The sequence below is a fragment of the Cupressus sempervirens genome, chromosome 8, assembly GCF_028749045.1.
Source record: "Cupressus sempervirens isolate cs-2001-9-10 chromosome 8, ASM2874904v1, whole genome shotgun sequence".
Classification (NCBI taxonomy): domain Eukaryota; kingdom Viridiplantae; phylum Streptophyta; class Pinopsida; order Cupressales; family Cupressaceae; genus Cupressus; species Cupressus sempervirens.
Window position 1 is genome coordinate 371,637,844 of NC_143125.1, and position 14,685 is coordinate 371,652,528.

General features: G+C 38.9%; 1 protein-coding gene across 4 annotated transcripts in view; it reads right to left on the reverse strand.

The window, feature by feature from the left end:
* Nucleotides 1–14,685, reverse strand: part of TPR8 (Tetratricopeptide repeat (TPR)-like superfamily protein) — an 83,837-nt gene that overhangs the window by 38,262 nt on the left and 30,890 nt on the right. For 2 of the 4 annotated variants that reach the window (XM_089797768.1, XM_089797766.1), the window contains exon 4: nucleotides 175–323. In XM_089797768.1, coding sequence (XP_089653894.1) covers nucleotides 175–323 — 149 coding nt within the window. Of the gene's footprint in view, nucleotides 1–174; nucleotides 339–14,685 lie in introns of all 4 variants that reach the window. The other 2 variants (XM_089797767.1, XM_089797765.1) reach the window with 1 other exon arrangement.

A 14,685-nucleotide genomic window follows, 5' to 3' on the forward strand; every position in this document is an offset into this window, starting at 1 on the left:
TTCGAACTTCATGGATGAAATTCGGCGTATCCTGTGACTGAGAAGTCTACTCCCATGTTATATAAGCACCACAGCCACACTGAAGAAATAGAATAAAAATACAGACATTATTTATTCAAATAATTATGTAGACTAAATAACAGAAGTATGACATAGTTGTTAGTTAAAACATGCCTCTATAGTATCTTGAAGTACTCCCCTAGCATTGTCCAGTTGTTGAAAGTAATCAGGTGATCCAGTAGGTACATTTGCAAAGAATCCACAGTTTTCCAGGCCCTCACGGAATTGCTCAAACAATGCATCCTGATTAAGAGTTCCTGCTTCTGTTAAGAACAAATCTGAGCTGGGTTATCATCTAAATTTACAGCTTAATGAACTCAGATTGAACAAAAATTATTCTGTTACTTCAACAAGAATTACATACTGCAAGAAATACTAAAGTTATTGTTTTCCAAAGAAGCGTAAGAATGAATGTCGTAAAGTACATCTTATAACATTTGTACAGCCTAACGTATGTTTCCAGCTTATTTGGAAAGCAGGCAAGCAATTTCACAGTAGTAAGAGATAACAGAACTCAACAGCAAACAGATAGTCAGCTATGTGCACAAAAAACAGCAATACATAACAGACAAAGATGGTGGTTTCAGTACCAAAAGGAGTGAATGTAAGCGAATATGAGATTACATCAAATGTATAACCCTTCCTGATATCTTTTGATGGCAATAAGAACATATTTAATATAATAAAATTTGTCTTGTTGCTAGATTAATTTAAAAAAATTTACTTGTTAGCTACTCTAATTCAAGTTACATTGACAATTCAGTCAAAACAATGTTGAACAAAACCATATTGTAAGTTAGCTTGCAGTTCAAGAGTGGAAGTATGCTGGTCCAAATGTACTAGTTCTGAATGTCTAAAATAAGCCTCTCTGTACCACCATTGTGTACTCCCTATGGGGTACATGGTTTTACACACAAAGTAAACAAAGAGATTCAAGCAGAAAATGAAGAACACAACATACAGAATGAACACGGTGCACAGAATACTGGCGGTGCACATAATATTGGCAGAATGATATAAATTTTATTCCATGTAATGTCTATACCTAAAAGCAACCCACTCTTGATGCCAATCTACATATATAAAACACCCAACAGTTGGTTGAGCATACCAACTGTCGTCGGTAGAAATTGTGTATCAGCCGACGGGTCCCTTCGGGAAGGAAATTGTGTATCAGCCGACGAGTCCCTTCGGAAAGGAAATTGTGTATCAGCCGACGGGTCCCTTCGGAAAGGTTCTTGTTATGTAGCCGACAGGTCCCTTCGGAAAGATTTTTGTTATGTAGCGACATGTTGTATGTGGCCGACGGACTCCTTCGAGAAGTTCTTCGGAAAGTATTTATAACCCCTTCGGGAAGCATTGTATTCATCTTATCATTCAAGCATAATGTAATGTTCTAACATATGCGAATAATACGAAGAAGAGTTCTGTTGTTCATGTTCGTATTCACTATCTGTGTGCGTTTCTTAATTAATCTATGCGGTAAACATTTGGCGCCGTTGCCCGATGGACCTGGTACGCAGGCAAGCGGATATGAATTAAATGCCGAATCAATTGAACAAGAATAAGAATAAGTTGAAGGAAAAGGATGACATACGCATTGCGCAGGAAAATTTAATTTTGGCTCAGCAGACAGAGCGTCGAAGGAGATTTCAGAAGATTGCCGATGGAAACAAGAGCGCGGAAGGATTGTTGAAGGGGACTTGACAACGGCTCAATTTGGTGGAAGAAGCAAGGGAGGAGTTTTTGAACCTGCATACGCCACGGGAAGAGAATCCTGACGAAAGGAGATTGACTCACACGGCTCGAAGTGTCGAAGGAGCACGAGCGTGGAGTGACCTCTTTGTCCGAGATATACTTCCGAAACGAACAGGTTCGGTTGACGAACCCTCTTCTTCACCAAACAGCACGAAAGTCGAAAACAACGCGGGTGTTGAAAACAGCGCGGAAGCCGAAAACAGTGCGGGTGTGCAGAACAGCGCGAGTGTTGGAAATAGTGTAAGTGTGCAGAACAGCGCGGGTGTCCAAAACAACGCGGGTGTGCAGAACAGCGCAGGTGTTCAAAACAGCGCGGGAGCTCAGAACAACGCGGGTGCTCAAAACAACGCGAGAGTGCAAAACAGCGCAGGTAGACAACAAAACCCCCAACATACAGTGATAATGGCAGGTCCGAAAGAAAAGTTGCCTAAATTTGATGGTGATGAAGCAACTGATCCCATTCGACATTGTAAAACATGTGAAACGATCTGGAGGGCAAATGGCATAATAGATACAAACGAATGGATTCGACAATTTCCTGCTACCCTACGGGGTGTTGCGATTGATTGGTTTACTGATACTGATCCACAAAAGTTAAACAATTGGGATAACATTAAGGAGTTCATCGCAAAATTTCAACTTATGCGTGACGATAATGAAATTGTAGCAAAGATATTCAATACCAAGCAAAAGAAGAATGAAACAGTACGAGTCTTCACCAGCAGGTTGAAGTACTTAATCAGTAAAATGGAGAATAAGCCGACAGATGGGCTCCAAAAAAGATGGTTCATTGAAGGCCTTCACCCGAAGTTGCGGAAAAAGATGAAGATCGTGCCACCGTCGACATATACTGAAGCATACAATCGAGCATTGAACCTCGAAAGTGAACAGAAGACAAAGAAGAAGAAGAAAACCAGCTCTTCTGATTCAGATGACGATGAGCCTTCAGGAGAAGATAGCAGCGACGATGAAGGCAACAGCAAGAAAGTTCGTTCTTTTCAGAAGGACATGCTTCAGATGATGAAAGAGTTCAAAAACATGAACAAGGAGACTAAGGGCAATGACCTATGGTGTACAGAGTGCAAGAAAGAAGGCCATACGAAGGGATCCTGCCCAAAAGATCAATTTTGTGAGATTTGCCAAATTCTAGGACACTCGGTAAAGGAATGTCCTTTCAACCTGAAATCAAGAACACCACAACAAGTGTTCCTCACGCAGGAGTCATCCTCATCAGGAGGGAACGGGAACACTAGTACGAAAGGTGCCACATCGGGCGGTTACGAAAACAACCGGCATGATCAAAAGAACAACAATAGCAGCAACCACAATACAGGCAGAAGGAGTCGAATTCAGTATGATGCGAATGGTCGGCCGATAGTTCAATGCCACGCATGCAATCTATGGGGTCACTTTGCCCAAGAATGCACAACGGCGAACACACCGAAGTTGCTATGCCGATGGTGTGGACCTGGCGATTATGACGTGCTAAGTGCCCGAAGTCTGGAGTAAACTTGATTACCGTCAAGACAGACGAGGAAGAAGTTCTGGCAATCACTCGGAAGCAGGCGAAGCTATACCCTAATCCGACGGAGGAAAAGAAGAGACTGGAGGAAGCACGGGCAGAGATCCAGAGAGCAACGCAAATAGAAACGGCACACTTGAAGGACACGCCGAGTACCTCCGTACGGAACTACGCAAAACAGAACATTGTACGGCAAATATTGCAAGCCGAGATACCCGTCAGGATAAGTGATCTGCTGCTCACTATGCCTCAGCTCCGATCGGCACTCACAAACATCCTTCCCGCTACTCAACTACCAGGAGAACATGGAAGGAAGCAGGAAAGTGGAGCAAGTACAGTGGGCAAAAAGGAGAAGGAAAGTGGCGCAAGTGCAGAAGATCCGATGTTGTTAGCTCTTTCATCCGGACGCTATCCGGCGATTGTTGAAATGGACATTCTCGGGACTGTGCTAACGGACACGATCATGGACGGAGGGTCCGGTGTCAATGCACTGCCAGAGGATACCTGGAAAAAGTTGGGACAACCAACATTGTGGCCACCTACCTTCCAGTTGTTAACCGCCGATCAACATGGAATCAAGCCATTGGGAGTACTCACAGCGCAACCAATGACGATTGGAACACAACTGTTCCTGTTGGACTTTGTCGTGATCCCACTGAAGCGGAGAGGATATGATGCCATTCTGGGCCGGGGGTGGCTGATACAAGCCAAGGCAAAACACGATTGGAAGAAAAATACTTTATCACTTGAAAGCAAAGGCCAAAAGTATGTCATCGATCTACACACTCAGTTGGAGAAGAAGCTCTATTGTTGGATTCTGAAGGAGAAGATGATGAGAGGAGGCAGAGTATGGAACCCAATCAAGAGGGAGTCCTACGATTGGAAGGAGATGACGATCTGGATTCAGTAAATGGTCTTTACCATTAGCAGATAGAGGATTACGAGCTCTTTCCAAATTGTAATATGCTAAGGATCGACAAAGGTAAGAAAGAAGAAGGAAATGAATGTCCGAAGGAACACAGAGAAGTCGAAGGAGGAAATGAATGTCCAAAGGAACACAGAGAAGCTGAAGGAGGAAATGAATGTCCGAAGGAACATAGAGAAGCCGACAGAGGAAATGAATGTCTGAAGGAACATGGATGGAGGAAATGAATGTTCGAAGCAACACAGAGAAGCCGAAGAAGGAAACGCAAGTATGACTGAAGCTGAAGGACAGAACATACAATACAAACCCAAAAGAAGGAAAGATTCTACTATACGACTGTGCAGGAAGAAAGTATTACGTCGAACCACAGATATAGCAAAAAGGTACCGACAACAAGGAAGACACACGATACGGTCTGCACAGGAAACAAAACGGAAGGGTTTAATAAAAGTTGCAGTAGTACGGAGTGGACGTGTTATACACAACCAGAAGGGGCAGCTAACGGAGTCCATGGTACAGAGCTTCAGGAAAAAATTGGGCAATATGGAGATGACACAAAACAAGCATAGCAGGTTTCAACCAAGACAATTGGCATTGAGGTATGATGGACAGAATGAGATCAACCCAGGCAAGTTCAGAGTTAAGTGGGTCGGACCATATCAAATTCGGGAAGTGGGTGATAATGGAGCAGTAAAACAATGGATGCTAGACAGAAAGGAAGTTGCCGACACAGTGAATAGGTCGAAGTTGAATGTCTGCCATAAAAGAAGTAACGCAACTCTATGGACGAACAATTGAGAGAAGAAGACTGTAAGTACTGTACATATGTAAATATTGTACATAGTTCCAAAAAAAAAAATTTTGAAAAATTGAAAAAAGGCACTGTACGGATTCTTAACCTGCTCACCGTACGGTTTTTGGAGGTTGTGTACGGAATTTATTGGTTCACCGTACGGATTTTATAATAAGAAAGCAATGTACATTTTTTAAATGCTACCGTACGAATTTTTTAGTGGGCAGATACCATACGGATTTTCAAGACAGTTCCCGTACGAATATTTTCATAGTTGTCGTACGGATTGTGGATACAGTGTATGGATTTCTAATGATTTAACAACGTACGGATTTCTTGTGAGTGGGCAGTGTATGGATTTCGAGTTCTAGCCACCATACGGTTTGCTGAATTCATCACAAGTTTTATAAAATCTGATTACCATACGGTGTACGGACTTTGGAGGTTCCAACGCACGGGTTTTAGCAAGCAGTGTACAGATTCTTTCATCAGTCGTAATATGGATTTTAGAGCCAGGTCACTATACAGATTTTTCAGCATATTCAAAGTACGGATTTTCACAGAGTTGAGGATGAGGAAGGATATTGCTACAGTACGGATTTCAATAGAAAAGTGTCCTGTGTGCTTCAATATGAATTTGCAAATTTAAAGCTTCCAGTTGCGTACGGACTTTGCAGAAGGGGATGTGTACAGATTGTTGAAGATTGAAAGACTTGGCGTACGGAATTGAAAGATTAAAGTTCTGTTTTAATATTCTCAAGGCTTGGCGTGAGGAAGAGCCTTCCAAAATTTGGTGTCTGGGCATACAACTTCTGCAGGATATGACATTCAAATTTAGCAACATTTGAGAATATTGCATGAGGAAGGAGTCGATACGGTGGAGGATGTATGGTGTAGCTATACATTGGTAGCGCAGAAGAGTGACAGGAGGTTTTCTAAAAAAAAAAAAAAAAAAACGTCGACAAATCAAGAATGCTCAGAATGAGTATCAGATGATGCCATAGGGAAGGGGAAGCATCAACAATTGCCAGAAAGAGTGTAGAATCGGCAAAAAATAACAGAAAATGGTGTGTTCCATGCAGTTTTGTGTGGGTTCCAGAATGCTCATTTGGAGCGCACCTAGGGCGCTGCCCCTCGACCCCGCCGGGGGCATTGCCCCCTAGGCCCCCAGTCGTTGCGGATATTAGTCGTGGGAGTCTGACCAGTTAAGAAGACTTGGAGCTGCTGCAGGCATGGAGTGTCTATGTACCAGAGGCACTGCGAGTAGGTGTTGGCCGTGAGGCTGTCTTGGTGGATGCATAGAGAGCTCGGGAGGAGTTGATCATCCAGTTGAAGGCAATACAGCGACACTTGGTTCAGTGTACCCGGAATTGGAATGCAAAAAGCGGCACAGGTGGCTATCAGGGTCAGATGTCAGATTGGCTAAGGTGACAGTGTTGAAGACCAATTAGTCAGTCAATGTATTTTGGTTGTTGATTTGTCTCAGAGATTTTGTAATAGTCGTCAGGAGACGACTTTTCTTTTTGGGGGGGATGATGTCGTCGATAGAAATTGTGTATTAGCCAACGGGTCCCTTCGGGAAGGAAATTGTGTATCAGCGGACGGGTCCCTTCGGAAAGGAAATTGTGTATCAGCCGACAGGTCCCTTCGGAAAGGTTCTTGTTATGTAGCCAACGGGTCCCTTCGGAAAGATTTTTTTTATGTAGCAACATGTTGTATGTGGCCGACGGACTCCTTCGGGAAGTTCTTCGGAAAGTATTTATAACCCCTTCGGGAAGCATTGTATTCATATTATCATTCAAGCATAATGTAATGTTCTAACATATGCGAATAATACGAAGAAGAGTTCTGCTGTTCGTGTTCGTGTTCACTATCTGTGTGCATTTCTTAATTAATCTATGCGGTAAACACCAACCGTCAATTCCTACAACTAACCACAATTGTCCGAGAACCATTTGTAATTACAGTGCCATAACAACCCAAAACATGGAGTATTATTATTAATGATTTAACTATAACTAACATAAGCCACGATATTATGTTCTCCTTTATTGTCCTTTTCTCCGTCCTCTATACTAGTCACCTTCCACCTAGGCTTCTTCCGAGATTTCGTTCCTATGCCAGTGGCAAGCGTGTCAAAATGCATCCAATAGTAAATAGCTGGTTTACCTGGCTCTCCTCCCCTAACTAGTATAAATTTTCATTACTAATAACAGTACACATATGCATTAAGCACTTGCAAAAGTACACATGTCAGTATATGATGACCTATACAAGAACATATGAATGAAGGCACAAAGCAGACACAAATGCATAAAGACACAATGCAAACACGAAATAGACACACATGCATGAAGACACCAAGAAGACATGAAGCATACATATTAATGCATGAATACACGATGTAGACAGAAAGTATACATGTTAAAACTTTGTTAGATTCCATTTTATATTTTGAAATAAGAAAAGCTGAAGGAAATGTTTTACCACTTTGATCATGTTGTGCTCCTTTCCTTTGTCAAGAAATCAAGAGTCCTTGAAGATGCCTAATTCCATAGTGGATGGTAGATTTACAACTGCTCAAGTTTCGACACAATCTATGTAGGGTTCTCATATTGGGATTCTCTTTCCCCAACTTGGTCAATTTACTCCTCCCTTTGCACACTCCCTACCCACTCGATATGTGCTAGTTCTATAGTGGATGGGAGATTTACTACTGCTCAAATTTGGACATGCTCTGCTCAAGGTACTCTTGACCCAAAGTGAGCCATTTACTCCTCCCTATGTGCACACTCCCTATCCACTCAATACGAGCTTAATTCTATTGTGGATGGTAGATTTACTGCTACTCGAATTTGGACATGATCTACGTGGGGTTCTATATTACCCCAACATGAGCAATTTACACTCCCTATCCTTGATGAATTTAAACACAAAAGATTATGAGAATGCACTCCTCCGAGACTTTAATTAACTTTCTTTATAATTCTAATTAACTTTCTTTATAATTCCAAATTGCAACTTATGACCTTCCATTAATCTGATACTAAAAACCATGATTAGATCATAACATAAGAATATCAATACATTAAATAATATGATTTTAAAATAAAAGAACTTCATAATATCCATCTTAAAATTCTAAAAAACAAATCAAAAGATGAACTTATCTTGATTAAAGACCACAATATTTGATGAATACGTAGTGGTTTCTTCTTGGAACATACCAAAGTAACAAGACTCACCACAAGACGGTGAGTCAGAGAGGGCTTGCCAAGTCAAAATGACCCGTGACCCGAGCTCGGCGGGTCAGGGAGTGTGACTCGCAAGTCAAGGCGTGACCCATGGGTCACGACAATCGTGACTAGGCCGCGGTAGTCAAAATCCGACAAAGGTGAAAACATAAAAAAATGTTGTTTTTTTTAATATATTATTTGCTTCTTTTTTATCCTTAAGACCCTAAAGGGGCTTTCGTAAGAAAGAGATAGGAAGAAAAGAAATAGAGTGTCATTGTTTTGCAACCAACTGCAAGGAAAAGGAGAAAAGCTTGCATTTGTGACATTGGAGCAACTATACACTTGCATTTAGATCATCAAGGAGTTTATAGGAGCTATTCTCAACACTTCTCAACTCATTTCAAAGAGGTAAGAGTTGATTTTTTGGATTTTGATGGTTCTTTTCTCTATGCTTAAGGGTTTTTTGGATGAATTTTTTTGTATGTTTATGGGTTTTGTTTTACTTTAGATCTTCATAAAATACAATGCTTAAATGGTAATATTTGGTCTAAAATGTCTTATTGCAGCAACCTTGACATTTTTCCTTACTCATAATGGCTCCTCCAACTAAAAAACCCAAGCTCTCTAAAGGCAATCAAAAAGATAAGTGTTGAAAGTACACCATAGAATTTTCGGATGGAGCTAGAACTCAAACAAAATGCCTATTTTGTAAGGTTGTTAATAGTGGGGGGATAATTAGATTGAAATACCATATTGCTGGCATATGTGGTCATGATGTTGAGCCTTCTAAAGCTACAACTCCTGAGGCTAAACGTTTTTGTTATGTTGCCTTAGAAAAATATGAACAAGAAAAGAAATTAAAACAAAAATAATTAGTAGAATTAGCTCAAATTGGTTCCAATTCCCTTCCACGCTCATCTAGAAATGCTTTTGTATCTAGTTTTACACCCTTAGGTTCAACAGGTTGTGTTGGAGAAGGTGCTTCCCTTCCCCCCTATCCTCCTAGTGCTTTTGTTAGTTGTACCTCTTCTACATCTATTCCTTGCACTGCAAGTGGCGCTGCACCTGCTAGTAGTACTAGCATTACCTTTGGTCCTCGTGTCAAAAAATCTAGGTTGGACAATTTTTTTGTACCACATTCCACTCCTGGTGCACAACCCTCACTTGAGAGCTTGGTCTAGAAAAGGGAGATCCATGAAGCTGGAAAAAGAGCAATTTGCAAGTTTTGGTATTTCTGCAACATTCATTTATAGCAGCTAGGTACTTCAAAGTTCAATTTCATTTATATTTGATTGTTTTACGTTTTAAGTTTTAAATTCAATTTTTAAATTAAATTTTATAATTTTAACTTGATGTTGAAATATGCTAATTAAAATGTTTTTATAAATGTAACAGGACTCCTTATTGGCAAGGGATGATTGATGCGGTTTCCATCTGTGGTGTGGGGTTTAAAGCCCCCACTGAAGATGTGTTGAGTGGCCCCCTCTTACTAGAAATGGTTGAGGAGATGAAACTTGAGTTGGAGGACCATAGAAAGATTTGGAGCCAAAGGGGGTGTACCATTATGACAGATGGATGGACAAATAGGAGGAATAGGACTCTCCTCAATTTTCTTGTTTCTAGCAGAGGTAATTCATCATCTTCTACCTCTCGAAATCTAAAATTTAATGTATGTACTATAATTATATAACTAAAAAAAAAATTGTTGACTATTCAATGACAATTATTTCGTTTAATTTTCACTTTCAGGATCCACCATGTTTTTGAAGTCTATAGATGTTTCCTCACATGTCAAAAATGCAAAATTCTTATATGAGGCTATTGAGGTCATAAGGGAGGTGGGGGAAGAGAATGGTGTCCAAGTGGTGACTAATAATGCAGCTAATTATGTTGTTGCAAGTAAAATTTTAACTTCTAAGTTCTATAAATTTTATTTTCGTTTTTCATTAAATTTTGAAAATTGAAAGTTTTTTATCACATGAATTTTTAATTGTTTGCCAACTAATTTAAAATTGTTGCAGGAAAACTTTTGATGGAGAGACACCCAGGAATCTTTTGGACTCCATGTGCGGCCCATTGCCTCGACCTCATGTTAGAGGATATTGGCAAGCTTGAATGGGTGAAATCATGCATTGCTAAAGCCAAAAATCTTTGCAAGTTCATCTATAATCATGCCTTGGTCCTCAACATTATGAGGGAATACATGAAGGGAAAGGAGTTGGCTCATCCCGATATCACAAGACTTGTCTCTAATTTGATCACACTAAAATCCTTGCTAAATTCAAGGTTAGCTTTGAGGTGCATGTTTGTTGGTCCACAATGGAGTTCCTCCTCCTTTGCCACCACCCTTGCAGGGATAGATGCAACAAAATGCATTTATGATGATGAAAGTTTTTGGGAGCCATGTAAGGAGATTGTAGAGGTAATTTGAAGTTTAAAAGTTTAAGTCTTAAATTTTTATAAATTAATTTATCTCATACATATTTTTGTTTTATTTACATTGTGCAACTTTTCAAAGTTTCATCATTCACTAAATTGTTTTTTTGTTTAATTGTTTTTTAAATCATTGAGCCCCTTGTAGCCCTCCTACGAGTTGTTGATAGGGAGAAGCCCGCTATGGGCTACATATATGAAGGCATGAATAGGGCCAAGGAAGCTATTAAGGCCAAATATGTAGGAGTTGAGGACAAGTATGGCCCTATTTGGGACATAACTGATAGGAGATGGCAAAATCAACTTCATAAACCCATCCACGCAACAACTTATTACCTCAATCTAGCATACCGTTTCCATGAAGATTTCAATGCAGATGAGGAGGTTCTTAGTGACCTATACACTGTGATATAGAAGACAACCAATAATGCCACAGATATATTGCTTGAGATGGATGCCTATAATAATGCAACAGGGCCCATTTTTTAAAGTCAAATTTGCAAAGGTCCTACAAAATTGCAACCAAGTAGAAATTGTAGCTTAAGCCTTGTACAATCTAGTTTCTAAATTTCTAGCTTTAAAGTTCAAATTTTGAAATGAGACTAATATTTTTTTCTTTTCCCATTTTCAAAATTCAGATAGATGGTGGAAAATGTTTGAGCCTTCAACCAAAAACCTTCAGCAAATTGTCATCCGCATAATGAGCCAGCCAAGTAGCGCTTTTGGATGTGAGCGCAACTGGAGCATGTTCAAGCACATCCACTCGAAGGTGTAACAAGTTGTCTATGGAAAAAATGAATACGCTAGTCTTTGTGCATTACAACCTGCGCATTAGGACCAAGGAGATTTTGGATAGTGACACCACTTTGATTACTCTAGAGGAGGTTGATCTAGAGTCTAAGTGGTTCACTGAGGCTACTAATCCTATCTTTGATGATGAGGACCTAGAGTGGGTTGACGAGGCAGACAGAGAGGCTAAGGCCATGACTATGGCAGCAGAGGACCAAAGAGCTATAGTTGCTCCTAGTGGCACCTCACAGGCACCGGTAGAGACTATAGTTGATCCTAGAGGCACCTCACAGGCTAATGCTAATCAGTCATCCAAGACCTACCTTAGACGCCTTACTAAGAGGCATTTTATAGATTATATTGAGCCTGAGGTTGAGGTTAGGGATGAGGATGAGGACTAGGAGCCATAGCTTGTAGTCTTGTTTTAACTTTTTGTTTAACTTAACATATGATCGGAATTGGGAACATTTGATGATGACTATTAATGTGTTGGATTTCATAGATTTGATATACATTTTGATGGGTTTCATGGATTTATCATTTTATATATCTATGATTCTATGTGTTACTTTTCTATTTCCTTCAACTACTATTTAGAATCTAGTATTTAGCAATTTACCTTTGTACTTATGTAATCGATGTATGTTTAACTTTTAAGTGTGTGCATTGTGATCAAATTACCTTCTATTTCATGATGTTATTGTGTAATTAAGCTTTATTCAATAATGGATGCATGGAATGTTCTTTATATCTTAAAAAATCTCAAAATTTCGAGGTTTTTTCACTTTGTCGAGTCACTGCCGAGTCCAAGTCACATTACTTTGGAATATACACTTATTTTGCTTCAAATTTTCAACCTCAATTTTGGAAGGACAATTTATAATGTTGCTCTTAATATTTCTCCAGTGCAATTATTTATGAATTACTTGACAATCTTATATGTGAATTCTCACCTTCTTAACATTCCTCACATGAATATTACTTGTATAAAATATTGCACTTAATCTATTGATCAATACTTCATTATCCTTAACACTCAATATCTAAATTACTCCAACTAACATAGATCATTGTCATTGTGAATTATAGAACCCTCACTTTACTCTCCCACTACTTACTATTTGATACATTTAATTCTAATTGAATTCCTTATAAGAAAAATTAATCTCTAATTGGCTTTACAATATTCTACAAGGATCAACCTTTAAATAATAAAGGTTTTTCTATTGGTATCGCATTAATACCTTCAACCCAACATAGGTATTTATTTCACCAAACATGTCTTCGAGTCTTTTGTTCATCACTAATACATCTATCTCACAAAATATTCCAAATCCTCTATAGTCACAAGTGGATGGCCACCATGTTAGTTTATCGATAGCATAAGGAATGAATTCATCTATTAAACTCTACTAATTCATTATTCCCGCATTGTTATTATATCCTTAGGTTCATTCATACATTTTTTTTACTCTGACACCATTATATTAATAATGTAAGTAATATAACTGTATTATTATTTATTTTGTTTATATTATTATCAATGTTAATGCTTTAATTTTATTACTATTAGTACTGTTATAAAATTATTATATTACTAAAGTAATAATGTATGTTGGACTTAAATATATTTAATAATAATCTATAATGAGACTATTTTGTATTATCTATTTATCTTTATTATTTGTAAAACATTTCTCTTAGGAGAGGAACATTATAGCCATGGTTCCCAGTGGGGGACATGACACTAAGGCCTGAACTCAACACATAACATTATGTAGATATTGACAATTAGTTAGTCATCCAAAATTATTTCCTTTATATTTCTATTCAAGCACATTATGTATTAATTATTACTTACAAGGGAACAGCAGAACGGGGGAACAAGTTTCCAAGATGGGGGAAAAAGGAGCCTTAATTTGGGGATGGTAAGGGGACAGTGGCGGGGGATGGGGGAGTTGTATATACCATACATACGGTACTTGAAATGCTAGTTATGAAAAGATGTATTGCAATATAAGATGTTAAGATGTAAAAGAGTAAATACTTGAATATTGCATTGAATTGTAACATTGAATACTGAACATAAATAATCAACACCGAGACATCCCCCCATCCTTGGCGAAGGTGCTGGAATCTAGTCGCACCACTAGGGACGGGGGTACGGAGTCCCTAATTTCCAAGTGCATCCTTGTCTCCAAGATGTGGGTCAAAAAGGGTGGGGACACTTCTCCGTGTTACTCTGCAAATTACCCTATTTAAAATTTAAATGTAGAAGCAAATAGAAACTGTCGATTCTGCACAATTCAAAAATGCGTCCACTATAGACGAAGTCTACTTATTGTAAATTAAACGCATTAAGAAATAAAAAGGTTTCACAGCTGAACAAAATATTTCAATTCAAGCACATTATGTATTAAAACTCACTTATGGGGGTATTGGCGAAACAAGGGGACAAGTTTTTGGGACGCGGGGACAGAGGGGCCTTAATATGCGGGTTGTGGGGGAACTATGGCAAGGGACAGTGAGGGGTTGTATATACTATACATATGGTACTTAAAAAGCAATTATGAAAAGGTGTATTGTAATATAAGATATAAAGATGTAAAAGAGTAAATACTTGAACATTGCATTGAACTAGAACATTGAATATTGAACATAAATAGTCAAATCAACAAATAGTCAACACCAAGACGTCCCCCCATCCTTGGCAGAGGTGGTGGAATCTATTGGCGTTACTGGGGACAGGGGGACGGAGTACCCAAGTTCCAAGTGCGTCCCCATCTCTGAGATGTGGGGCAAAAGGGGAGGGGGGCGTCTCCATGTTACTATGCAAATTACCCTATTTAAAATTTAAATGTAGAAACAAATAGAACCTGTCAATTCTGCACAATTCAAAAATGTGTCCACTGTAGACAAAGTCTAATTATTGTAAATTAAACTCAATAACAAATAAAAAGGTTTTGCAACTGAACCAAATAAATCTTAAGAGGCATAAATTTTGGCACATCAAGGAATCACCAACTCATTATAGAAAACAATCTTCAGGATGTTTTACATTATAAAGTATTCAAAGTAAAGTAAAAATTACAGTATTAGCTAACTTTCCTAGGCCTAGAAGTTTAAGTGAATTATTTCTACGAAAATTAAGTGCAAACTAATAAATCGG